The sequence below is a fragment of the Hippocampus comes genome, unplaced genomic scaffold, assembly GCF_001891065.2.
Source record: "Hippocampus comes isolate QL1 unplaced genomic scaffold, H_comes_QL1_v1.1 scaffold117, whole genome shotgun sequence".
In the NCBI taxonomy this organism is placed as follows: Eukaryota; Metazoa; Chordata; class Actinopteri; order Syngnathiformes; family Syngnathidae; genus Hippocampus; species Hippocampus comes.
In genome coordinates, this window is record NW_017805225.1 from 23,678 (window position 1) to 50,132 (window position 26,455).

At 43.4% G+C, this 26,455-nt stretch overlaps 4 protein-coding genes across 7 annotated transcripts; 1 reads left to right on the top strand and 3 right to left on the bottom strand.

The window, feature by feature from the left end:
* Nucleotides 1-676: 676 nt before the first annotated feature.
* Nucleotides 677-5,950, bottom strand: nop9 (NOP9 nucleolar protein). 4 transcript variants are annotated; one of them, XM_019869341.1, is made up of 12 exons: nucleotides 5,863-5,950; nucleotides 4,965-5,187; nucleotides 4,345-4,581; nucleotides 4,006-4,176; nucleotides 3,777-3,884; nucleotides 3,049-3,190; nucleotides 2,756-2,948; nucleotides 2,543-2,683; nucleotides 2,309-2,428; nucleotides 1,775-1,987; nucleotides 1,386-1,491; nucleotides 677-1,300 (listed from the first exon to the last, which is right to left on the bottom strand). In XM_019869341.1, the coding sequence occupies exons 2-12, from the start codon at nucleotides 5,182-5,184 to the stop codon at nucleotides 1,146-1,148; spliced, it is 1,806 nt and encodes a 601-aa protein (XP_019724900.1). In that variant the 5' UTR covers nucleotides 5,185-5,187; nucleotides 5,863-5,950; the 3' UTR covers nucleotides 677-1,145. The 4 variants fall into 4 exon arrangements, with proteins under 4 accessions (XP_019724900.1, XP_019724898.1, XP_019724896.1 ...); XM_019869339.1 differs by having other exon boundaries at nucleotides 4,006-4,185; XM_019869337.1 differs by having other exon boundaries at nucleotides 4,006-4,188.
* Nucleotides 5,951-6,194: 244 nt separating this feature from the next.
* On the bottom strand, nucleotides 6,195-8,371 carry dad1 (defender against cell death 1). Its single transcript, XM_019869343.1, has 3 exons — nucleotides 8,057-8,371; nucleotides 7,404-7,573; nucleotides 6,195-6,395 (listed from the first exon to the last, which is right to left on the bottom strand). Exons 1-2 carry the CDS (start codon nucleotides 8,265-8,267, stop codon nucleotides 7,443-7,445), a joined length of 342 nt encoding a protein of 113 aa, XP_019724902.1. The 5' UTR covers nucleotides 8,268-8,371; the 3' UTR covers nucleotides 6,195-6,395; nucleotides 7,404-7,442.
* A 373-nt stretch (nucleotides 8,372-8,744) lies between these two features.
* Nucleotides 8,745-13,811, top strand: abhd4 (abhydrolase domain containing 4, N-acyl phospholipase B). The gene is made up of 8 exons (XM_019869342.1): nucleotides 8,745-9,008; nucleotides 9,446-9,531; nucleotides 10,311-10,415; nucleotides 10,799-11,087; nucleotides 11,437-11,624; nucleotides 11,703-11,814; nucleotides 12,856-13,042; nucleotides 13,240-13,811. Exons 1-8 carry the CDS (start codon nucleotides 8,950-8,952, stop codon nucleotides 13,327-13,329), a joined length of 1,116 nt encoding a protein of 371 aa, XP_019724901.1. The 5' UTR covers nucleotides 8,745-8,949; the 3' UTR covers nucleotides 13,330-13,811.
* A 1,261-nt stretch (nucleotides 13,812-15,072) lies between these two features.
* Nucleotides 15,073-26,455, bottom strand: tgm1l1 (transglutaminase 1 like 1). Its single transcript, XM_019869336.1, has 14 exons — nucleotides 26,249-26,455; nucleotides 23,489-23,775; nucleotides 23,214-23,405; nucleotides 21,412-21,663; nucleotides 20,411-20,529; nucleotides 20,119-20,226; nucleotides 19,861-20,038; nucleotides 19,183-19,321; nucleotides 18,167-18,359; nucleotides 17,909-18,062; nucleotides 17,465-17,749; nucleotides 16,350-16,510; nucleotides 16,133-16,269; nucleotides 15,073-16,047 (listed from the first exon to the last, which is right to left on the bottom strand). The coding sequence occupies exons 2-14, from the start codon at nucleotides 23,772-23,774 to the stop codon at nucleotides 15,903-15,905; spliced, it is 2,349 nt and encodes a 782-aa protein (XP_019724895.1). The 5' UTR covers nucleotide 23,775; nucleotides 26,249-26,455; the 3' UTR covers nucleotides 15,073-15,902.

Here is a 26,455-nt window from a genome sequence, read left to right on the forward strand (position 1 = left end):
ACTCTACCTTGATACCTAAAAGGTATTGGACACTTTAAAAAAAAAAAAAAAAATTCCCTCCTGCAACCTCACAGGTCAGAAGTCAAAAGCTCGGTTTGCTCCAGTCACAGACCCACAGCGCAAGCTGCTGTTTTGAGTTGATGACGCTGCACGTATCTCTCAGCTATCAAGGGGATCCACGAGAAGACCCTTGAGAGGAAGAAAAACTGGCAAAGAGACGGGGACTTTGAAAAAAGAGAGGTTAGAGAAATGCTTTGAGGAGTAACGGTTGCTTGGAGACTGTTGTCTAGGCGACCACGAGTCCCGAAGTCCGTTGGAATCTGGAGTCTTCTCTATATTCACGTTGACCTTCTCCTGTTTAACTGGTTTAACCAGTCAATGAGGGCAGGAGGAGAAAGAAGACCGGATGTGTGTGTGTTTTTTTTTTTTTTTAAGGTTGGATTTGATTCCACAAACAATCTGATCCAATTTCATTTTGCGACGCCGGTTCACTCACGCTGTGGCAGCACTCCTCCCGGTCTCTCTCTTTGTCTCTGACTCATTCAGTGGGGATGTACACTCCAATTTCTGGATGAAAATGACATTTCGGGGCGGGGGGACTGCTTAAAAGATGAAAAGCCTCAATTGTTTGCCACTGAATGCTTTTTGAATGATTTCTCACTTGCAACCAAAGGAGGACTATTTTCAGTGATTTATTTATTTATTTTTTTGCATAACCAATGAGCTGTACAAGAGCTGCTGACTACACGAGAATACACCACCACCGTGGTGCCAATTTGGCATGGATGGGAAAGGTTTAGATGAAGAAAGATATGGTGTCAGAGGGCGGCGGGGGGGGCTCAGCATAACGAAGGCCATTCGATGATGTGTGCTGCGTTTGCGAGACGGTGAACATTTCATTTGTGGTGTGAAGTATCATTAATCATGGATTATTTGTATTGTCAGTGCCATTAATAACGTTCAATTTGGAAGACAATGAAATTAAAAAAAAAAACAGACTCATCACTGTCTTCATTCTCTCTGTTCAAAGAATTTACATACAAGTAAGGAACTTTATGAACGTGAAATATTTTTCAAATGCTCAAATCAAACAATGGAATGACAAAAAACAATTTTAAATGTTTTTTTTTGGGGGGGGGGAATGGTCACTGAAGAAAATCACTGAAAAGCTTGCGTTTCTTCGACTGGCCAGTTTGAATCTCCTGCCACTGGGCTCGTCTGTTGATAAAGTGGGAAAGAGCAAATTTGGCCCAGACGTGGCGAGCAAACTGATCTGACCTCAGCTGGCTTTCACTTGGCACTGAAAGGGAGGGAGGAGAGAAGTTCATTAACATCCTGTATATACATGGAAACGACCCCAAAAAAATGTACATTCATATGATTACCAAGCTCCTGTGCAATGTTTTGCCTCTGGCTGACTGATGCGCTGCTCCATATGGCCTCCAGTACTCGGCTGCCCAGCTTGGAGCATGCCATTCGAACATACTGACCCTGCGTGGAAGGAAATAAATAAATACGATACGTTTGGAGATGTGCAGAAGATTAATATATATATAAAATAAGATATAGCCTTCCTTGTATAGAATTCTGTGTAGCATTTTCAGATGACACAAATTTGGCATCCTTCAATTTACTTCAGAAATATTGTACAGTATATTGTTACTGTTTGGTAGAGACCAGCAAATTTGGTCAGTTTCATACAAAAAGAATGTTTGTCCTCTAAGCAGATCAATAGCTCTCGTTCACAGAATCAAAACGGGCAAAGCGCTCGTACCTCAAGCCTCTTGAGGATCTTGCCTCTTCCCTTGTCGCTGGATGTGCTGATGAGAGCCTGAAGGACGTGGCTGCCAGCGGGGTCAGACGCCAGAGTCAAGAGGTCCGCTGAGGTCAGTGTGCGCAGACTGCTGAGGAGGACGGAGCGCTCCCGGAACCTGGTGAGTGCCTGCACCAGCCGGGAGCCGTGGTAACAGATGGACGACAGAGGGACCTAGACGACACAAGCCACGCCGGAACCCGTTGTGCGTGTGACATTAGTTTAACGTGAAAATGCCTGAGGGCTTCACAGTGGCTCGGCCCATTTTAAAGCCACCGGGGGTGACTAGACCGTTCACGTGTTTGAAGCCCTCGGTGGAAAAACAAGTCCTTTGACGTCGCGTTGAAATATTTACTGAGCCTCAGAGTGGAAAACAAAATCGTCGTACCAAAGACATGTGAACCGAACCAAAATAATTAACGTGCAACGTGGCAAAATAAAAATGCACAGGGCAGGTTTTACCCCGAAAGAGAAGGCTGGATCTCGTCAGCTCACCTCAGGCGGCACGCCGCCCTCTGCTGTGTCAGAGCGGTAGTACACATCATAGGTCAGGAGGGACATGAAGAGAGAGAGGCAGTGGACCTGCCGGGAGCCGGGCTCTGCGCAGTGAAATGCCTGAGAAAACAGCCGACAATGACACTTTCATTGCGTTATGCGCATGCCAAGAGCAGACTTTGGCAGAATCAGCATACAAGAGGGTTTTGTTGACAAAACAACGCCAAGACGTACACTGAGTAGACACTGCATCAACTCCGCTTGGCGCTCTTCACCTTCCGCACAACTTTCCGCCAGTTGCACAATCACACCCATGTGACCTGCAGCCATGATGGCTTCCAGGCCTTGGACTAACTCGTCGAATAACATCGGGAACTTCGAAGAGAGAGAGAAAAGCCTCAGTCACCCTTCCCGGTTGGCCAAATTGGATTTTCATTTGAAGCCTACCAGTTTGCATTTGGCCGAGGCTGCCGTCAGCCTCTGGACGGGGAAGTTGGCGATGGGATGGAGAGCGAGGCCGACCAGGTGACCCTTGAGGTGATGCTTGTAAAGCTCTCGGAGAAGAGATTTGGGTGAGAGCTGAAGAATGGTCTCAATGAGGTGACTCGAAGCCTGGTCCTTCAGAAAAACCAGAAGGGGACTGAGGAATGGTGCAAAATAAAACAAAGCAAAATGAGAAATTGCTCCCCCCGCCCTACTCCTTCTGTTGTGCAAATAGAAAGAGAAAATCCAAGCCGGACCTCATTCCTGGAGCGGCAGGGCAACTTGTCAAGAATTCCACGATGCGCTTAATGAGCCGTTTGCAAAGTTTGGGCCGATTCCGGTGACACACGGTCAACATGGTCTGGAACACTGCACTGGCAACTGAGTCTGTGATGCTTACTAGCAAGAGAAAACACCAAAAGACAAAAAAATAAAATAAAAAAAACATTTAAAAATTCTTCAAACTGAATCCTTTGTCTCTCCAATAAAAAGCATTTGAATGTGCACAGTTTTTAGTTGAGCCACTAGATGACTGTCCTCCAAATGAGCATTTTCACAGCATCATCGCCATTATTATTTCATTTCACCCACTGACAGCTATCATACAAACGAATGCGCCGAGCTCATCCCTGCGCCGGTGCGTGTACAGCTTTAAAAACAAATCACGTGACCGATGCGTGAACTGCGTCGAGTCGGCAAAAAACACGCCAAACTGTGTGCGTCCATGGACGGGATACAACCTGCTGAAACGATTCAAAGCTCACAGTTCCTTCCTCCTGGGGAGACCAAATTTTACTGGACGATGATCTTAAAATGGCATTTTAACATTTAAAAGACACACCCTGCAAACGGCTTTGTAGTAAGGTTAATGAACACATGGAGGAAATCAGTGGAATCTTAAAACATGTTAGTAGATACTGTACTAGGTTGTCAGATCAGTCAAAAAAAAAGGGGGGGGGGCGGGCAGCATGTATGCTAGACTTACATTTCACGTTGTCCATCAAAGTCTCTGTGAGACTTTTTAGTTCATACCAAAAAGATGTCGGAATCTCAAAGTCAGTCAGCTGAGGAGCAGCATTGCGGTCTTTTGCACCTTGTAAATTAAAAAAAAAAAACAAAAAAACAACAACATCAACAATGCCAAATAGCATATCATATACAAAATGTGCGTGAAACCGCATGTGTGTGTGTGGCGCGCGCGCATGCGCGTTTACCTGGACGTGAATCAGTGCGGGGAGGCCCAACACAGCCTGCCAGCACATGCAAAAGTGTGCGGACGACGTGCGAGCCATGGACATGTCTGATGAACTCTGCGCTGTTGTCCCTCACGATTTGACTTAATGACAACAGCTGGACCTCCAGAGCCTCCTCACTCTCATCTTCATCTTCATTTGCTACTATGATTCAACACATATGAAAGAACATGATCAGAACAGCAGTTCTGAGTTTGAGCAATTAGGTGGCTTAAAAAAAAAAAAAACTCACAAAAAACCCCAAACGGGGATAAAAGAAATATGATGAGAGCCACTCGGAAGTAAAGCCATTGAGCATACCTGTCAACCTGGACACCTGTCTGATGGCGCTCTCCACGACATGGCCGCCGCAACGGTCACAGGAGATGGCTTTAAAGTCGGACCCCGATTCTCCACCCAGCTCAGCCATGACTTTTGCCACCTGATCAGGACTTGACAGCGGGAGCAGACGTTGCAGCGTGATGCTTCCGGTGCGATCCATTGCCACCAGGCTTGCTTTACCTTTGACTTCACTCAGAACATTTTCAACAAACATCCCTGCGGAAAAGATGGGAACGTGTCAAACACAGTTAATTCTGTGCACTGTTCGATGATATTTAATGTGTATAATATTATATAATGTATATACATATACACACACACATATATATATAAAAGCTACAGCTAAAATGTGCCTTTGCGATGACAAGGGCGTCGGAGAATTATTCAATACTACAGTTTTTTTTAATTATTATTATTGAAGTCATAGTGCCTAGCAGTGCAGAACTGCACTGGAACACACTAAATTGCTACTGCATGTTACCTACAATGGAGAAAATCTTACTCGATTATAAGGTCTAAAATGATCTCGACATGAGATGGCCTGAATTGAATTTTCCATCAAAATGCACTCCTAACTTGTAACATGGCTTCAAACTCACCTCTCTCCTCAGCATCTTCAAAGTCTTCATTCAATCGCTCCCCAACTCGCCGGTAATAACCAACACTCAGCGCATCGAGACGCTTTTTCCCAGCATCTCCTTCGGCTTTTAACTCATCATCAGCTTTTTTCCTCTTGCTCTCTCCTCCATAGCCTCCTTTCTGGACTCTCTTTTTATTACCTCCTTTTAGGGGCTTCTTCAGTTCTGCCTTTTCCAACATTCTCTGAATGAGTACAAAATGCAGCTTAGACAATCGACAACAAAATCCTCCAGAGGCTTTTTTTTTTTTTTTATCTTTTAAAATTATTTGGCCAAAAAAGATGACAGATGAAGTGAGACTTTAACTAGAATGTTATGAGAAAATTATTTGGGGGTGCAGGATTCACAACAATAGCAAACGTGCAAAGTGATTTTCTTAAGTGTGGTGTAGTCAGTTCCAAAACAAAAACAGTCCACGTGCAACGACAAATGTCGTCAAAGAAAGGGCGTGTAAACCAAAGCGATTCAGATGCGAAACTACTAAATTCATGTTCTAAAATCTAAACTACTTGTCGGACAGTCAATTCGATTTCAATCCACGCTGCAGCAGTTGAATCAATGTAATACTGAACAGTTTCTTCTATTATTATTTGGTGGTGAATTGGCTGAGCAGATAAGTGATACAATTGTTTTTGTTGTATATTTTAGAAGTCTTAAATCACATCGAGAAAGTTGGTTCATCGTGCCTACTCTATCTGCTAGTTTTGTGAACATGTATAACATAGCTAGGTACTGATAGGAATTCGAGCACGTCAAATTAGATATACAAGAAAACGTCCAAAATTGGTTCTGTAAAGCGTTTTAGAACGAAATTTAACATGCATAGCAAAATCCAAAACACGACAAAAGACGTACTCACGTGCAGTGCACGAGTTAAGCAATCCTACTTCCGGGTGTAGAGCGGAACCTTTCTTCTTCTATGATTTGTCAGATTATAATGTTGTAAAATTCCGCCACCTACAGGACCGGAACGTCACACAAGAGACGTCGACAACTGCATTCGTTTCCAGTCGTTTTTTTTTTAAATTTTGCTGCTCATGGATATTTTCCACGAGATTAATATAATAAACGATCAAACAACACTGCACACTATTTTTGTTTTTATTCTAATATGAATCTTTGTCATACTCATGTAAAGTGTAGTTGATGTGTAAATAATTGTAGCATTAAAAAGAGCACTGAACAAGTCTCTCAAGACACCAACATTTCACAGTTCGTTTTTTTATTTCTTTGCCTCAGCGCAAGGGAACGTTAACAAATTTAAACGTAAAAAAAAGGGATTCCGACCATGATCTGTAAGAAATTGTGAACGTGATATTTTTTCCCCCGCTAAATGGTACAAAAGCAGATACATGTTGTGAACTTTCTGTTGCATCTTCTCCTCATCTGCATCTATGAACAAAGCAAACATCAAATATGTGATACGAAATATTAAATTAGTCAACAAGTTTCCAGAGAAAGTAAACGGTTCACATAGACACTCACAAGTCACTTCAATAAACTACCACTCCATGAGCTACATAAAAAAGGGCTTGGAGGATGACCCAATTTATTATGAATTGTTGTAGTTGGTACATGAACTAAATAATTGTTCTGTATCATACCAAGTTGTATGTAATGTTTGTTTACCTGGTAGTTTTTTGATGCAAATGAGCCAGTGCTTACCCAGCCCCTGTCACTGTAGTGTGAGCTCAAGCAGAGTTTTAAAAGTGGGTGGAAATGTTTCAGACATCGTGACTTTAATGCGATATTATTTATTCCGAGCAATTTCGTGGCTCTATCCATAAAGTGACCAGAGAAAAATCTCGTGACTTTTTCTGCCTTTACGCGAAGCTATTTAGGGACTGTGGCTTCTTCCCAGTTGCAGACTGAAGACGACCACTAGGATGATGTATTAAACTCCGATTTGTGTGCAAATCTGTGTAAGTAATGCATGCTGTGCACCCATTGATGACAACTTCGCCAAACAATCAAGTATGTGCCATTTATCAGACCCTGATAATATCATGTAGGCAACTGCGAATCTGAGCATCAACCCATCAGCCCCGGTTAACTTTGGTGCTTTCATGTAGTTTGACCGTTGCTTGAAAATGGTAACCCTTCGCCTAGCTGCCAAGCCTACAGGCAGAGAAAATGTTGCGTTGGCGATATTTCGCAGAAATTCTATCACAATTTCTTCGGTACTAACAGTATCCTTGCAACGCGCAATGGCTCTCTGTACCTGTGGGTTATAATTTTTGTTGTTGTTGCTGTAATGCTAGTGCGGCTCAAACGATCTGAGATAAATTCATTGTGTGTTTTCACTTTAGTAAGTCCGCACAACACTTTGGGGGAAATTTGTGACCACTGGGGCTCATAGTAAATTATGTAAAAACGTATCACACACACACACACACACACCTTCAATCATAGGGGATACTGCAAATTAAAGCAATATGTTCAACCGATGAAATTCATGACGACGAGATGCAGGACAGTGTGGGCGAACAGAAAGTCAGCAAAGGCTCTCTCTGGTGAGATTGACAAGAAGTCTCCTTTGTTCTGTGGGTTGATCTGGATACGCAGACACACTGCAGAGACATAAGACATACACGATTAGCATTCATGTGTACTGTTCAATTCTTTGCAGCTATAGCACTTGAACCGCAACAGACAATTGTTTGCATAATTGCCACGCCTAACACCTGTTATAATTCTGCAAATATTAAGAGGTTAGCTGACCTCGCTTTTCAAAGCCGTAAAAAGCACGCCTAACACCTCTGTTATAATTCTGCAAATATTAGGAGGTTAGCTGACCTCGCTTTTCAAAGCCGTAAAAACGGCCACTTGCACAACTCGTTCAATTAGAAGAAATCTCAGTCCAATACAGTGTTCTTTTACCGGCGCGAATCATTATTGTGTGCCTACACTATGCTGGCGAACTAGGTCGCAAGTTCGCAGTGCAGATCGGAAAATAGTTAAAGTTGAAATGACAGTTTACCTGCGAGAATGAAAGAGCCCACATTGAAAAAATAAAACATGACACCCATAGACACTGTTAAATGACAGTTTACCTGCGAGAATGAAAGAGCCCACACACGAGATGAAGCCAGAGAGAAAGCTGTTGAAGGGGAACGTTCCAACGAGCAGACAGTAGAGGAACTGCAGCGCTCCCGTCAGCATGACATACAACAAATATGCGTCCACCACTTTCAACTTATTGGGCGTCGTAGCGGCGTATTCTTCAAGAAACCGAGAAATGACTGACACAACTGAGGCCGACATCGTTGCGCTTGCTCAATTATTTGGTCAAGTGCGGGCTTCAATGGAGGATTCAGCGCCGTAGAAGCTCGACGTGTCCGTAAAACACGGAAGTGGTCACAGTGCAACAGAAAAATGTCATCCGGCCGCGACATTGAGTCGGAACGCAAGGAGAGCGAGCATGGATTTGCTGAAATACAGATATGTCACTCTGATACTATTTTACTAAAGCTGTACATGTATTTTAACAACTATCTCTATTCTCACTAGTCTAAAAAATGAAAATAATAATTCCACATGCCTTTACTGTGTTGGTTTTTCTATATAGGTGTTGCTCATTTGAATCTGCTGAAGCTTTCAGATTTTTACAAAATATATATACACATTTAAATAGTTCTGTAGCAATGATGATTATACTCGAGTCGTTGAAGTTTAATAAATGTCGTGGTGGCGTTGAAGATTGCGTCATTACGGTGAGAAATGCTTCCGCCGACTCGAGTTGGTTTTGAAACGTGGCGTTCGAGTGAGGGCTCCTCTTATTTGTCGATCTTTGTACGAAGTCAGCTGATCCAAGGACGCCCAAGTTGCTAAACATTGGAATCGGCAGCAGCTCACGACGAGACGGTGACAGGAAGACGCAAGCACAAATAAATAACGAGTATAACCTGACCTCGTATTGTATGTAGTCACCAGGATACTTCTATGAATGGATCCGACTCCCTCTACTCCGGCACCGGCAGCATTCCAAAGCGACTGCGAGACAGGGTAAGGTTAAGTTATTTCAATCCCCCTGCTGCACTAGTTTGAAAGCGTCACACATTGACAGAAGGAAAGGCCTTTTCGATTCACGTTTGATTATTTTTTTGAGACATGGATGTGATTGCAATTTGTACAAAGAATTGAAGCTGTCATTTTACTAAATCGTACACGTGGGCACTGTTTGCCAATTAACAATAGAGTTTTTAGCGTTCGATAAAAATGGGATTTTTTTTTATAGTTGGCATTAATAATTCATTATTGCTCAAATAGGAACAGTAATGAAATAACAAATGTACGTAGCTAAACCGGTTTTTATAGACGCACGGGCGCCGTGATGCCTTTAGGTTTGTCGAGCAAGCACATTAACATAATTAATGATGTAACGTGCCAAAGTCTTGAAGCAAAGTGAAACCTTATTTATTTGCTTTGTTTTTCTTTGACAGGCCAGGTTCTGTTTGGGGCTGGTGGCCTTCCTGGCGCCCAACATCCATGTCCCTATTGAAGGCTACGGAGAGCAAGATTCTTAACTGTATGATAGTACTTCCATCTCCTCACGCATCATACAAACACCCCCCGCCCCACTTTTTCAGGCAGAATCTGAAAGTTTGAACATTTCGGTACCCCCTCAGAGAGAAAGAGAATGCATTGCAATTGTTGGAGAGAAACTAATCTACTTGCTCAGCACTGTCGGGATGCCCAATTGGATTTTAAAACAGGTGTAAGAAAAGAAGCCATCCTAGCCATTTCTAGCACCCAGTCGGGAGTGTACTTATTTTTTTCCTTAGTTATTCAGAAGAATTACGCAGACATGACACACCGGTAACTGGTTTTCACAAAACCTTTTTCAGGGATAGCATTATTGGCCAAGGAGTTCCGTTTTGGTGGAGAAATGATTTCCCATGGCTACATTTTTCAATGCTATAACTGACGGCACGCATTGGGGTGAAGCGGCGCAATGGCTGATTGCATCTTGCAGATGGAACTGCTGTGGAAAACCTTGTTTTGTGTGGCACTTTGGAATGAGAACGATCCCTTCCTACAGGGCAGTGAAGGAGCAGGAAGAGTTTTTTTTTCCCACCTCATGATTAAGACAGACATGTTTCGTATTTTTTGTCCTTTGCGGATGTCTGTACTCCGCTGAGTGCCCTGCTAACTTTCATTGTAAAGGCAAATTGTTGTTGGAACAGCTCATGTATTGAATCACATTAGACTACAGCGATGATGTATCGAAAGTGTGTTTCGCAGCTTCCTCAACACCTTCTAGAAGTTTTTTTTTAATCTCTCTCTCTTTCATTTTTCTGTTTTCAGGTATTCAAAATAATCTCTGGGCCAGGTTTGTGACCCTTCCGTCCCAAGATCGAATATGGACTCTGACCCTAACCAACAAAACGGTCCCAAAACCCGCAGAGCAAGGTGCTCCTCTCTGCCTATCCTCCTTTCCAACTTGTGTATCAGAGTGCAACATGCCGAATTCTTTCCAGATTTTTCAACTGTATCGTGTATCTTATCGGTCCCAGGCAAACAAAATTACATAGGCCTCATGTTGATAAATAATTGGTTTAGTTTTTAAAATCCAAACAACAATTCTGCCCCAAAAAAAAATAACAAGCACACTAGTTTGAACATATTCAAACACACAAAATGCCTTTTCGTTGCTAGCGAAAGTCACTGTTGAACTTGAAATTTAAGCTTAATTGATAATTAAACAGAGTTTGTTTGTTTTCATTCTCACAGTTTAATTCTTGCTATTGGATTATGAAAATGATGCCGATTCATTTGCACCTGTTGTGTGATAGATTCCAAAATGCCGCTGGTGATGGTCCATGGTTTTGGAGGAGGGGTAGGCCTATGGATCCGGAACCTGGATGCGCTGAGTCGCTCGCGGACGGTTTACGCCTTCGACCTCCTCGGCTTCGGCAGGAGCTCCAGACCTTCTTTCCCCTCTGACGCTGCCAAAGCAGAGGAGCATTTTGTCAACTCCATAGAGCAGTGGAGACAATCCGTCGGCTTGGAGAACATGATTTTGTTGGGCCACAGCTTGGGCGGATACCTGGCGACGTCCTATGCCATCCAACACCCTTCAAGGTCATTTGAAAGATTATTCAAGGCACACAAAGTTGCTCAGTGTCATAGATTGGACACACCTAGTTTCTGTGTTGTTGTGGACATCTTACTCGGGAATACACAAGTCTCATCCTCATATTCTTGCTTCTTTCACAAACGATATTTGAATTGGGTTTTCTTTTCAGTCAAAGCAGTGCAACTGAGCCTGGGACGTAGGCTTTATTCAGTTATTATTCCCAAAACTCATATTTCTGTCATCCAGTCACACATCTACAATATGGGTTGTTTTTTTTTTTTTTTTTGCCTTCGATGTTAAAAATACTGCAGCAATAGATTATGCAATAGCGTTCATTCTTGTGCTCTCTTCCAGAGTGTCGCATCTCATCCTGGTCGATCCCTGGGGTTTCCCCGAGAGACCACAGATCCAAAGCCATGAGAACCAAGGTCAGACCACAGAGTTGGTCAAGAGGCCGTCTCCACCTCGCTGGGTAAAAGCCATCGTTTCCGTCGTCTCCCTCTTCAATCCTCTGGCTGTCATCCGAGCCGCAGGCCCCTGGGGTGAGACCGACTATCTATGCACCGGCCTTCTTTGCGCCACGCAACCCATCCTCTCACTTCAGTGTGTCGTTTCTTCAGGGCCGGGATTGGTGAACCGATTTCGTCCGGATTTCAAAAGAAAATTTGAAGACCTGTTTGATGACGACACCATGACACAGTACATCTACCACTGTAACGCGCAGCCCCCGAGGTATGTCAACGCACAGTTACACGACAACGAGACGAGTGAAGTTGCGTGCAACATGCATAAAAACAGAATGTCATGATTTGCAAATCACGTTCAACCTATAGTGAATTGAGTACACCATAAAGACTGATGAACTTTGTTGTTTTTTAGCAAATAATCATTAACTTGGATTTGTTTTGGGCTGTGCCAAAAAAAGCTGGGACAGGTGGCATCAAACACCCGTTCGCAACACCTCACGGGTGAACGGGCTCACTGGGCGCCATGATTGGCTCTATCACTGAATTGCTTCATTTTCAAGCTGAGCTGACGTTCACCTCTTTGTGAACAAGTGCGTGCGAAAATAGCCAAACAGTTTACAGGACAATGTTCCTCAATGTACAATTGCACAGAGTTTCACGATGTCATCATCTACGGTCCATAATATCCTCGGAAGAAATCACATCATGTTCTAGTCGGCAGGAAGGCCGAAAAACCAACATTGAATGCCCGTGACCTTCATTCCCTCAGGCAGCGCCGTATCAAAATCTGGGCAAGGTTGATCGTTAAAATGTGTAGATAAGTCATCTTAATGGAACAGAGCACACTTTTTTTTTCCCCATCCACCCCCTCCGCCCATTTTCAGTTTGCCTTTCTTAATTCCAGCATATAGCAGGGCTACACAATGGCAGCTTGTTAAAACAATACCAAAAAAAAAATCTATTTTACAAAAAGCCATTCCATTCATATTCAAGACAGTTGACTTGCAGTATGGGACCATGTGAACACGCACTCAGGCTGCCATCTTGCGTCCATATATTTTTTTTGCACCACGGACCGCTTGGGTGTAAGGATGTATCGCAGCGGAGATAACCGTCTCACATTCGTGTTCCCGCAAACGTAGCCTTGTCCAGCCAGCCGCCGCGACAGTCGTTGGTCGGCTCCGATGCGAAGCGCCAACTTCAAAATGAAAGCGAGACAAGTAATACCTGCACCCTGATATCTAAACTCTTTACTTGACCTCCCTTTTCAAATGATGTCCATTTTGCTTTCCTTCTCTGTTCCAAGTGGCGAGGTGGGTTTCCGGGCCATGTCTGAATCTTTGGGTTGGGCCAAGAGACCTATGCTGCAGCGCATCCATTTGTTACCCAGCTCCATGCCGCTCACCATTCTTTACGGAGCGCAGTCGTGGGTTGATAGTTCCTCTGGGGACAAAGTGGTTCAGGTTCGGAGCCCCGCTCGCACCAAAGTGCTGGTGAGTGCAGCAGTCTCAGTTCCGAGGCGGTTATCGAATTATCAACCATAAATTGGCTGCCCTGCTTGAAATGACTCTCACTCTTATGTAATTCACGCTTCAAAAACTATTTATCGGGGAAAGCCGTATTGCTCCCCGATGGTCATCTTTATTTCCTTTTACATATCAGTCATCTTGAAATTTGTTTTCCTCTGCAGCTGATAAATGATGCCTCTCACCACGTGTATGCCGACCAACCGGAGAAGTTCAACAGAGTGATCGAAAATCTATGCAACTCAGTCAACTGAATCGAGTTTGTGGGGAGTAATACTGTATATGTCTACTATGTACTGTCTGCATAAAGCCAAGTTCCCGAAGGTTTCTGAAAGTGCAGTGTATCTTCGGATAGTCTTCCATGAGTAGGAATGATGTTATGTCCTCATGTCATATTAATAAGTTTCATTTATTTAATAAAAACTCTTTTTTTTTATTGAGCACTTCATGTCTTTTTAACCTCTTCAGGCATCTGCAGTATTGAACTCTAAGTATATTTCCATTCTTGGCGGGAATGAAAAAGCAGACAATTTGTTGTTTTTCATTTGCTAGATTTAAGCATATATGACTTGGGGAGGGCGGGTGGTGATTATTACTGTAATATTGAGCGCTTTGGCCAGATAAAATATCCATTCATATTTATTTAGTGTTTTACTTTTGCTGATTGCCTCTGTAAATTTAAATTTAGCTTGTGACCGAATTTTGTACTTTGAAAATAAAACTTTTTTTCCCTCTGTGCGAAGAATGTTTATGAAAAAAAACCAGTTTAAACAGAATTATGCATAATCCATGCATAATCCAAATTGAGATTCAGCAATTTTGTTTGTAAATCTTTTCATCATCTTGTACAAAGCGCAATTGGTTGTATGCATTTTTTGTCATATAGAGCCAGCTTGAAATCATTTAGTCCTCACTAGCCGTAAGGAATTTCTACTGATTTTTGATTTTATACCAGACTTTTTTTTTTTTTTTTTACGTGGCTCGCTCCTGAAATTGTGCGATTTCAACTCTACCGTTAGATGGCAGCGGTGTTTCTTGGTTAGCCCCCCGTCTTCGATTTGAAGACAGATATCCTGGGAAAAAACAAACACACTTAACGATCGCCTTATGCGTAGAAATAGTCGCCGTTGAAATATTTTACAGATTGAAATCTCAATTTATCATCTTTTAAAGTACTGCAGCTTGAAGCAGTGTAAACTTAGTGGAATGTCTCAAGCATCTGCTTCATGATGGATTGTGCACAGTGTGGCGATAGATGAGCTAGTCTAGATTCTTTGCCTTGATAACTTTGGAACCATCTCACGTTCGGGATACATCAGATCACGAATAACATCTGTATTTGTTTTTAGACATTTTACTCACTAAAATTTGTTTCCGGAATGCTTCGAGGTTGTTAGGTTCCCACCGAACTGAATAACGTTTTAGGATTCGAATATGCAGGCTCGGACAAAATGCGATTGTAAAAATGCTTACTCAAGAAAACAGGAGCGACAAAATATTAACGGAAGTCGCTGGTCACAAGGAGCCAGGAACGAACAGCGCATGAAACAAAAAACACTTGCAACGGCAAGGTTCAATAGAACACAGAATATTCGCCAAACGAAATGTCAATCACACGAAAACAATCAAGAGCAATAGTAAAATAACAAAATACAAACAGGGAAACGAGAGCGACTACGACTTGTATTGTGAGGTCAAGAAAGTAACACTTGAAACTCACCAGCGAGCAAGGTCAACAATCCCGACAAGGAATTGCAGAAATCGGAGTCCTTCAATACCCAGCCAAGCTCGATGTGGTAACGAGGAACAGGTGCACCTGCTGGAGGGAAACGCCCTTCACTCCAGCTGGCGTCGGAGCGCAATCAAGACGAACATGACGGAGGTGCAAGTTATCGTTGCCTTGTTTCTCCCTAATGTCATTTGTGTTATCCCTTCTCACCTCAACAGCAATTACCGGCTTGCCCGATGGCGAGTGAAAAGAAGAACTCAATTCAACCTTTTAGTGTCCAGCTATAGTTTTATCATCATCTTAGGCCATACAAAAAAATAAATAGTAAAATGGTAGTGAAACAGGTTCCTTCACATTTTATCGCGAGTTCGGTGAGGTTGAGTAGATTGTAATAGCGAAAGGGGTCAGCTCCGTCGGGGTCAGTGTTTTCAATTCTCATAATGATACCTGACAGTCTTAACATGATACAGTAGTGTGCTTACTTCATCGTTAGTGTACACATGAACATCAATACTATTGTGAAAGAAGCAAAACAAACGGTTCTAGTCTTCTATGGTAATGCAGGAGGCGACACGTGAATGAGGCTTCTGCATTTTTCCCTTTTGAGCAATATTCTTTCACAAACAGGAGAAGCGTGTCTTTTATGAAATAAAGCAGAAGAAGAAATTGCCACTGAGGCCGTTAAATTACAGTGCATCCAAACCTTCTATGCTCTCTTGGTGTCCTTGTGAGGTTCACTTTGTCTGAGAACACGTTTCACATGCTTATGTCAGTTTCAAACACGCAGTAGAAAAAGGAATTAAAAATGTTTGTTCAGTTATGTTTTTTCAGTGCGAAAAAATGGTTTTGACCTTCATCGTGAAAATTTTTGATTAAACAAAACAAAAAACAAAAAAAAATTGTGCTACGTGCTTTCAGTAACACGAACACTGTGCGGTGTGTTTAAAGCAAAAATATGATCATTTTCTACTCATGTTTTTTTTCGCAGCTGCACAAAGTGCAAATGTCCATATATATGAACAGAATACTTCATATTGACTTCATATTTTACAGGCGTCAGTGAAGAATGTGACAAGAGGCGATGCAGCTAGCCGCCTCTCATTGTTCCAGAACAACGATGTCGGCCACTCCGTGCACTTGCGTGAGCTGTTTGCAGTCGAGAGATGCCACCAGTTTCCTGGGCCCGGGTTGGGTCGGGACGAAGTGTTCTGTCAGCGTCACGGTGGAGTGACCGCTCACGTCACTAAGACAAATGAGTGACAAGTCAACCATCAAGTAAACGGATCGATAGAAGGAAGTATGTGTTTGAATTGGATAAGCGGTCCTACCCCACAAACACTTCGTGGCCTTTCTGCAATCCGAGTCCTTCCACTCTAAAGAGCACGCCATTCAGCATCCTTGGCAGCGGGTTCGTGAACGTGATCTTGGCTGCCATTTCCTTACCGACCACAGCTTCTCCCAAAGGCTGCCGAGCATCGATTCCGAATTGATAAGCACGTATGCAAACAAATCTGATCGCGTCGTGAAGTGAAGTGAAAAGCCCACCGTGATGTTGAGATCAGGTGTCAGGAGCCTGAAGCACGTCTGGTTGGCTAACACTTGCTTGGTCTCGTTGACTCTTCCGGACAATGTCAGCATCAGTGCTGCCTGATCCACCAGCTGGTTCTGGTATTGTTGATAAGGCAAAACCCACTCGATGGTTTGTTCTGTGTGAAGACAAGAGAGGAACGAGTTGGAAAATGCTCATGTTCACCGGACCCTCGGAGAGTCCGTGCGCGTGCATAGACAACCTTCAGCACTCTTCGTTGTTGTTGAAGATGTTACCGCTGCCGGGAATTGGCCAGTGGTCTTACCGATCCTCTTCTAGACCAGCATATTTGTACAGACGTGTCCTTTTTCGCATATACACACGCAAACCATGACAGCGGTGGTATCTTCTTGGCATCAGATGTGACTTTAAGGCTTTGGTGTGATATTTTCACAGCATATGCTAAGCTCTTGTGTTGTCAAAAGATGGAATCACAGCAGTAAAATACACTCAGCGTGCAGTTCACCAGGTGCACTTGCGCAATCAATGAAACATTTCAACAAGAGTTCCATCAATATCGTTTATAATGATGTGATGCAGTCCCACACCTCTTCAATCTGAAATTGCACTCGTGGAAACAAACTTGGCACTTGTTAACTTTGTAAAGGCTGGTTTTTGGATTGTGAGTCTTTTTTGCACTTTCAAATGTTACATAAGACCTGCACGTTATTTAATCCATCCATGCATCATCCATCCATCCATCCATCCATCCATCCATCCATCCATCCTTCCATCTATCCAGCCAACCGAATCCAAACCCACCCGTCCCTCCATCTTCTGTACCATTCAACACATTGAGGATCACAGGAAACTGGGGGCTGGAGACGATCCCAACCGACCTGGGGCAAAAGGTGGACCCTGAATTGATCACCAGTCAGTCATAGGGCATGTATAGAGAAACATGCAAACACACTCACATTCGCACCATCATGGAGTGGTAACTGAACCTACGCTGCCCGCACGAAAGTCATGTGACTCCAGACCACCAGACCGTACTGGAAATCAAGTTTATACCTGAACAATTCAAAGCCACCTCGATGAGCCACGTGGGTCCATTTTAGTGAAAACCAACCTTCATTGGGCAAAAGCTCCACTGGCAACTGCTCCTTCTTGATGGTGCCCTTCACCACACCGGTGTAGTACATGACAGCCACCTGACAGTGCAGCGTAGTTCTACGGGGCTCAGAGCTCAGGTTCTTCACCACGATGCTCAGCCGGGCGTCGGCCCCCATTCTGGGCCCCTCTCCCTCCATCCTCACTTCTACGCGGACGTCCTCTGCCATGGGCGAGGAGTAGACATCTGGCTTACTGCCAAAACGACAAGCAGTCTCTACGGCGATACGTTCCTCCTCTGAACCTGGAAAAAAAAAAGGCGGGAGAATGAGTCAGCGGATTATAGAGTAATAATGATCGTGCTTAATCAAAGTTAACAATGATACATCGCAACGGAGTATTCACCGATGAAGCCCACTCCATGAGCATAGCACCGTTAGAAAAACAAAACAGACGCTGGTACCTTCTTGATGTTTGTACAAATGAGTGATGTCAGCGCGCTGGTCAGAGCCCACTGCTTTCGTGCTGATAGAGTGGCCAACGGCCTTCTTCTCACTGTGGATCTGGCTGAATGTACCATCGGGATTCCTTTGCCAGTAGATCTTGTCACTGTTGACCTAATAAAGGAGTAACATTTCAACGGTCAGAGAACAGGGTTGACTTGCCTTTTATAGAGCCGATGAAGTCTACAGAAAGCGAGGACATATGAAGACTAGCCCACCTCTGCAAAAACAAACGGTGTGTCATGTTTGAGGTAGACTTGGCCAGAGCGGATGGCGGTGACCGAGGCAGGGCCACAGCGGAAGGTACCCTGGCTCGTCTCCTGGGGGGTGGAGTCGACAGCTTGCCAGCCCCCGTGACCGTGGGGCAAGTCTGGCCTGGCCATCCAGCAATCATTCCATACGTGGAAATTCCTAAATAGCAACAGGTTTAACATAAATATCATTCTATACATGCTCTAGCTTGGTTTTCTTCTTGGGAAAATTGAGTTAATTCCAGTATGAAATTGATAACCTGTCAAAAAGATTTCTGTGAATGTTTTTTTTTTTTGTTTTTTTTTTTTAACTTGCCTAAAATTGTGTAACTTTTGTTGGCAAATACTTGCTAAGAATTGCACCTTGTGGGATGTAATGAATGGATGAATGGCTATCTATCTATCTATCTATCTATCTATCTATCTATCTATCTATCTATCTATCTATCTATCTATCTATCTATCTATCTATCTATTTTGCTAGCTAGCTAGCAAAATAGCTAGCTACCTAGCTATCTCCCCAGCTATAATATAGCTAGCTAATATGAAATAGCTAGCTAATATAAAATAGATAGCAATGCCTCGCGCCAGACTTGAACTAAGCATGAAAATAGAACTCCGTGAATGAAACAGCTTTATGTGGATGTATGAACCTACAGTGTTGCTTCCAAGTTACATTGCATAATATTCTGTTACTTTTCATAGGTTATCAGTTTAATACGGGCAAACTCATTTTGAGTTATCTCACAAATTTTGAGAGTATTTTGCAAAATGACCGGTCACCTTCTTTTTGGAAGATGATAATTTTTTATGAACTCTAAAAACAGATGATTGAAATAGCATGACAAGTGCCCCCCTCAAAGTTAAGTGGATCTTTTAGCATATCTAAATATGAAGTGGACTCTGGTATGGAGCAGGCCATTTTGCCAAAGCAGGATGTCCCAGGTCATACCACATACCGCATACCACGTGACATAACTTACCAGACGGTATCGCTATTGAGGTAGTCGATTGGCTCCATATCCTCATCAAAATAAACATCCGTCGTGAGGGACACATCAGTGTCATGAGCGGACTGGAAGTTGGTCACGCTGCGAGCAGGTATGCCGAGACAACGGAGAACTGCAAACATCAATAAAAAAGACAATGATCTAGTTGTCAAAATGAATTTGAGGGATGATTTCATGTTTCAATTTTGAGTTTCTTGATCACAGCGTGTTTATTTCTCCTCAGGTGACATTTGCATGATTGTACTGCACTGTGCTATGCTGGTTGAGTGAAAGTGACACACGTTGCTGTATGAACGCCCAAAGTAGAAGGTATGACAGGAATGTCACTGTGAAGTATTTGGGGTGGAAATGAATTATGGCTATCAGTGCTTAGGTCAGCTGCATCATGCTATCCTGCGGACACGCACACACATTGAGGTTTGCAGCCTGAGTGAATGAAACAGGCCCGGCAGAGAGAACAGCGCCAGTGTGGAATAGGTCCCACTGTGAATGCATCTGGGAGGGCGTCTCGGAGTCTTCGATATTTCCCAGTCACAGTGGGAACAAAAAGCTTACTCGGAAGACGGCAAATCTGGCACTGCTGAGGTCAACCCTGTCAGCGTACAAGAAATATGGCTTCACACTTTCCTTCCTATTTGCTCCCACGCTCACCTGATGTCGTGACTCCGGAGAAGACCCAACATTGCCCATATGACACAGGCATTCCATTGGAGGAGTGGTATTTTCTCAGAATCTCCACACTGCCGCTCCATGCAGCCGGAGACACCCCATCAGAGTAATTCCCGGACCATTTTCCGATTAGAACTCCATAATCGTCTAGGGCGTTTATCTGGAGAAAATATATGCAATTGATGTACCCGAAATACCCACATAGTCTTCAAGTATGTGTCAATGAGTACGATGCCTTACCATGGCTGATATGACCCTGACAACATTTACAGGATCCCCCCGGCCAGATGGAGGCATGTCACTCTTCTCCAGAACGAATAGACAGGCTTCCAAGATTCCCTCTTGAAACTGCAGCGAAGAGATATATATCATTTTTTTATGTCATATTTTTCATGAACGTTTAAAGTATCGGCACTGACACTGACACAACCAACAGGATGACGCTACAAAACAGGGTCATTGTCATTTCTATTTTCGCAGGATTTGTCCATTTTTAAAATAAGTGATTTTGTACTATCCAGAGTGTCCTTACTTGACCAAAATTCCACGTGCGGGCTCCAATTTGATTCTCAGTTCCATAATAAATTCTTCCAGTGTCATTCAACACATACTCCTTCCTCTCCTCTTCATCATCCAGGAATACTGTGTCCTCTGAAAGAGACCACCATTTGAAATTGTTACGTTTCCTTTGGAGTATGATGATGATGATGATGATGATTATTAAGAGTAATAGTAGTGGCAGTAGTTGTTTCTCATCCGCATCAGTTTGTCCTTGAGGTCACAGCTTTGGCTTCCTCCCTTTCTGTGAAAGAAGCCCAGAAAGCCTGGCCTATTGACCTCTTTCATGACTAAATCTCTGAAGAATGTGATTTTTCACTAAAAATGGCAGAATTTCAACCAAGGGCAGGAAATGGTTCACAAACATGGGCCCCAGTTTTTCCGGGGCAGAGTTGGATGTTGATTCTGCACATGTGGCATTTTTATGCCATCTCTTCGATCGTATTGTTGCTACAATGGACGGGAAACATAACACAGCAAAGATAGACAAGCAGACACGGTAAATATAAGGTGTTTATGGCACAAAAAAAAAAGTGGAAGGAAGAGCTTCCAGTCACGAGGGACAGTTAAGAGAAAGAGGGGAAGTGTGATAGGGGGGGTGAGGGGTGGAGTAAAGCGAGCCATCTTGCAGGAGATCTTTGGCAGCTGCGATTCTTGCCGTTCACTCCGCGTTGAATATTTCTGAAAAGTATGTTGGAACAGAAACTCGCAGGAGGATCAGGAGGAGGGGAGGGTTCTGCGGTGAAAGTTTGTGTGGAGGTCATTTCGGCCTGAGCGGCAAAACTGGGTGGGGGAGTCTTATTTAAGAAAGAGGAAACACAGTTCAGCAGGGTAGAGGACAGGTTGTCACGAGCTGTAGAACTGCGTGCACGTGCATGGCGGTGTTTTACGCATTATTCTGGTCGGACAAGAGCACGAAACGTAAACATTCGCTCCGCTCTGACCACAAGACTTTGATTCCGTTCACTATCTCACCTGCACACCAAGGGTTGAAGAGCATGATGATGTTCTTGCTGGAGGTGTAAATATTTGGAGTTTCATTTTTCAGGGGGCTCGTTGTGACCGTCAGACCATAAAGACCAATCGCAGCATTGGCTGTAGACTTGACAGACAACTTAACCTTGTTGTTTTTCTGCTCTTCAATCTTCGCCCCCCATCGTTTGTTGTCCAAGGTATCCACCAGTGGGATGATGACATGGGTCCCTTTGGACACCTGTGGTAGTGGACCTACAAAAAAAAAAAAAAAAAAGTAAGATGTCAGGCAAATTGAACCAAAGTAATCAAAAAGTAAAAATTGATTTGACAAAATGGAAAGAAATTCATGGTGAGTCAGAAAATGAACTTCCCAGAATACATTCGGTTTCTGGCTTCCCAGAAATTACCAAAATAAAATATCTTAAAGAGAAAATATCTGTCTAGAATTATTGTATTTAACGTTCACATTTCAGAGTCCCGATTTCACGTCATTCATTTTCCATTTTCCGATTTGGCAGACAATGAACACCTTTTTAACGTTAACTTCATTATATCGAGCAGATTCAGATGCCTTGTCATGAGGTTTGACTGGATCTGCTGTCCTTTTACTCGTCATGAGGAAATGAGAGAATCAAATTGATCAAGATTCCATTGTTCTGCACCAGAGGCCTTACAACGCCACCCTTCCTCTCCCAATGCAGAACATTACTGACAAGAAAAATCAATAAACCAACTCTCCTTTGTTCATATTGCTTAATCGTTGACAAAAAAATCTTTCCTTCTATTTCAACCAGATAATGATTTGAGAAACTACGGCATGACAACGTTCTTTTTCAGCAAATGGTGCATTGAAAGTTGCACGAATGATGAGTTTGTTGAAAATGACACAGCCGAGATGGGTGTGACGTCCCATTTTTCCGTTGTGATGCAATCGACATTATACTACAGAGAGTGGAGTAGCTCATTGTAGCACACGGCCTGAAATTACAAGAGTGAGGTGTCTGATATCTTGAGCTCTGGAAACTGTTAAGACCAAGGGTGGAATCCAAACCTTGTGACATCACCACAGTTGTTTTGTTTAAGTCGAATCTCGGCACCCTTCCTCCGTTTTGTTTTGGCAGGCGTTGACTTGCTTGACTCAAAATCAGGGACTGTAGAGGCCATGTCGCATTCAGATTCGAGGCTGTTGGATTCTTTAAATGAATATCTTTATGGTGAAGGAACTTGAACTTCAAGAGCGCTTTTCCAACGACAACACAACTACTGACTCCTCATTTACCACTGATGAAACAGCTTTGGGAACAACTAGGGGGTCAGTATCTCTCTCTAGGACACCTCGACATAGTCACAGGGGCTGGGAGTCGAACCCACAACCAGTAGGTTGCAAGATGACTACTCTACCACTGAGCCATGATTAGGTCCTCTACCTTCAGAGGACCTAGATGAGTTTAATCATTCAGTATCTCATAAGTAAAATATCTCTTTTAAGACCACTACTCAAAAGGCTTTGGTCCTGACCTCTTAGACTGCATAGCTTCCATGGATTGTGGAGTGGCCGAGATGTATATTTGAATAGCAATAGAACGTAGAAACTCATGGACCCTGACGTTTGCAGATAACATGGTGATCTGCAGTGACCCTGTGATCCTCGAACATAACGAAACGCTTTCATGCGTAAAATGACCTAACCCCTCAACTATGTTTACCGATGTATTTCCCAGAAGGTGAATGCCCCAGACCTTATATCGCCCATATGTGCATAGTGGGGACATTACCGTGGGGTAGTTGTGACACACTCATACCTGTTCTGAGATCTAGATGCAGCTTGTCGGTGTCAGCGCTGAAGGGCCTGTTGAGCTCTAGCTCGATTTGGAACGTCTGTCCTCTGCGGATGATCAGCTCTTCTGTGTGGTACAGGTCAGTGTGGTGCTCCTGTCTGTTCGTTCCCGTCTTGGAGCTCAGCAGATCCACAGAGCGCACGGACAACTTCACGACTGCGGAAGAAAGATGGAAAAGCATTGAAAGATTTGATAACAGGACTTCAATATCACTGACCCCAAACGTTAATGGACATTACCTTCCATTTCCTTTGAATCTCCATTTTCTGGCTTTGGCCCATCAAGTTCTGGAATAGGTGTGGGAGGGTTTACCAGTTCCACTTTATCCGTGACATCATAGGTATTGCTCTTCTGGCATTTACAGCAGCATGGACACATTTTCCTAAACCAGCGGCGGCAAGCCGTGTCCTCTGTTGTTTTTTCCCCTTCCTTGTGAATGGACAACTCCACCCTGGTGGGCGGGGCTGCACCAGGAAAGCGCCCCACATCAGATATGCGTCTGACTGTCAACCTCTCACCTGGCATCCTTTCAACAACACCATCATAATTTATTTCAGTCAAGACAGATCATCATCAGAATATAAAGTGAAATATGAGGAGATCGCTAATATTGTCTAGTCTGATGTGTTTGGAGTCCTGATGCCCCTGTCTGGGCGTCCCGATTTTGGTAACAGAAAGTAGAGTGTGCACGGCGTCAAAACGGGCGCATCTCCAATCATCAAAATCCAATGTTCTAGTTTACCATGTTTGTGAATTTGGTGGACGCGCTTGGCCTCGCTGGGCGTTCCTGCCGCATTCAATCATCAACGGATTAAAATTCCTTCAAATCATGTAGGCCTCCATTTTAATTTTTCATTGCTGAAATTTTTTTGGTTTTGAGAAGGAGATACAGAACAGTCCATAAAGCTTTTGACATGCCGTCTATGAAATATTTCCAAAAATATTGAGCAAGTGCGACGGTCTTGGATCATTAATTGTACAAACATTATTGTGCAAGTCAAGAAAAAAAAAAATAACACACATTTTTGCCATTCCTCCTTGGATGACCCGAGAGAATGTTCACAATGATTGATGATCAGTAGTTAATGTCCTGTTACTTGTTAAATATTAGCATTTGCATCAAACAGGCTCAAGACTGTGATGTTGGAGGAAAGTCAGCGATGGTGAAGTTATGCAGTCTTGTTCAGAGGTCAGAAAACAGATGAGCGGAGGGTGTGGTTTCTCCAGTCACAGCCACCCTTGAACATCTATTCAAGTATCGAACGTGTGTAGTTGCTTTGTGTGTGGTAGCTCTCCCTCTCACATTTAGTGTGTGTGTGTGGGAGTGGGTGGGGGGGGGGTTGAAATCCGTCATTTTGACTTCCTGAGTTCAACTCTTAGTCAGATGATATTTTGCACAATTGGTTGCTTCCAAATGAAGTACTTCTTTGTAAATATTTGGCTTAACCATTCATAGTCATTGTAATGGAGACAATGGCAGACGTCGACTGTGTGGACAGCATTGTCTTTGGACATCTATCCATAACTACGGCCGTCCTTTAAGGCTTTGCTGCCAGTTATTTTCGGCTAAAACTAAAAATACATCATTACTAATGGATTAAAACAACCTTCTGACAACGATAATTATGAAGAATTGCACCAATGTACGTGCCAGGTCAATACATTTTTGTCTCTTTTCATAACTGGCATAATTCCTGTGCTGTGCATTGTGTATCTGCGCAGAGGCAGGCGATAGCCACATAACTGAGAGGAAAGGCTGCGCCACTGTGAGAGTGGTCACAGCTGGCTTCAGTACTTCAAGGAACCAAATATGGTAATTTTTTGGGGTTGGTTTTCTGCAAGACATTGGACATTTTCGAAAATGTTGAAACCAGAAATACACTGTGGTTTTTGCCTCCAATAACACTTTTTTTTTAATAGTATTTCAGGCTATGCCATATAAATTAAGCTCATTACTAAGATCGTTTTCTTAGCATGGACACTTGAAATAAAGTACTTTGATAAAAAATGAATATCAACATTAACGCATGACTATAGGAAGGGCACCAACAATGGCATATTCGACGAGTCGTCAGCTTTCCGTTGCCGCGGGAGTCATTTGGGGGAGTTGCGTGCCTTAAGTGTATGCGATAGCTGCTACATTAAACAGATTATGCTATAAACCTTGTGAAACCCCAAATGATGCATTTCAAACCATCTGCCCTGACTCCCTGAGGCATAAAATGTTTTTAACTAGCTTGAAATGAGTTTGGAGCCTTTTTCACTGCCCATCACAAGAATGCAAGTCACTTGGTCCTTTCAACTGCCTCTACGCGCCCACTCCCTCTCTTCTCAGCAAGTTTATGTTGGCAAGGCACCACAACCGGAATGCCGGCTGCCCCCCTGAGATAAGCGCCTAAAACTCCGCTTCTGTCCTTGTATGTGTGCTAACGTCTTGTTCTCTTTGTTCATCTAACTAACAGACCACCCGATGCCCCGTTCCCGCCAAAAAAGATAAAACGCCAAAAGGAGCGGCACACGGTGAGGTTATGCGTCCCGCTCAATCAGGCAAGACAAGGGTCATGTGTAGCCGATTAGACACCACACAACCGGCCAGCTGGCATCTGAACTCTAATCATCTGACAAAGCATAACACGGCAAGCACCATCATCTGATTTTTTTTTTTTTTTTTTTTTGCAGGATGTGAAGGCTTCTTGTTTGTCATCTAATAGTTGAGGAGAGCAAATTACATTCATCTCGCTGGTGAGCTTCAGCTTCACGCTTGAATCTCTTTTAAATCTACAACAGGATGGCTGTTTCCTTATTTTGCCCGCCCGAGCCTTTTGCAGAAGTACTCAAGCTGTCTGTTTCTCTCTGTGCCTTTTCTCAAGGGAACCCTGCTGTGAACTACCAAAGGTTACGAGGCCTCCCTCTCTTTTGTGGGAAAGAAAGCCGGTATTTACAGTTCTCATCTAGCCGTTAACAAGATCAATGAAGCAAAAAGGAAACCAAAGTCTTACTTTCTCTGTTAAGGATCAGTGTTGAAGAGTCTGCTTCTTATCCCCTCAAAAAACTTTGAGGAACTGTTCTCTCTCCCACTACTTGCTGAGACTACTAAATATGACAGTCCAGGAATGCACCGCACGGGATTTTAAGCTCTCACACACCCACTGGAACACACTCCGCCCCACCGCGAAGGGCTGAAGTTTCTCCCACTCTCACCAAGC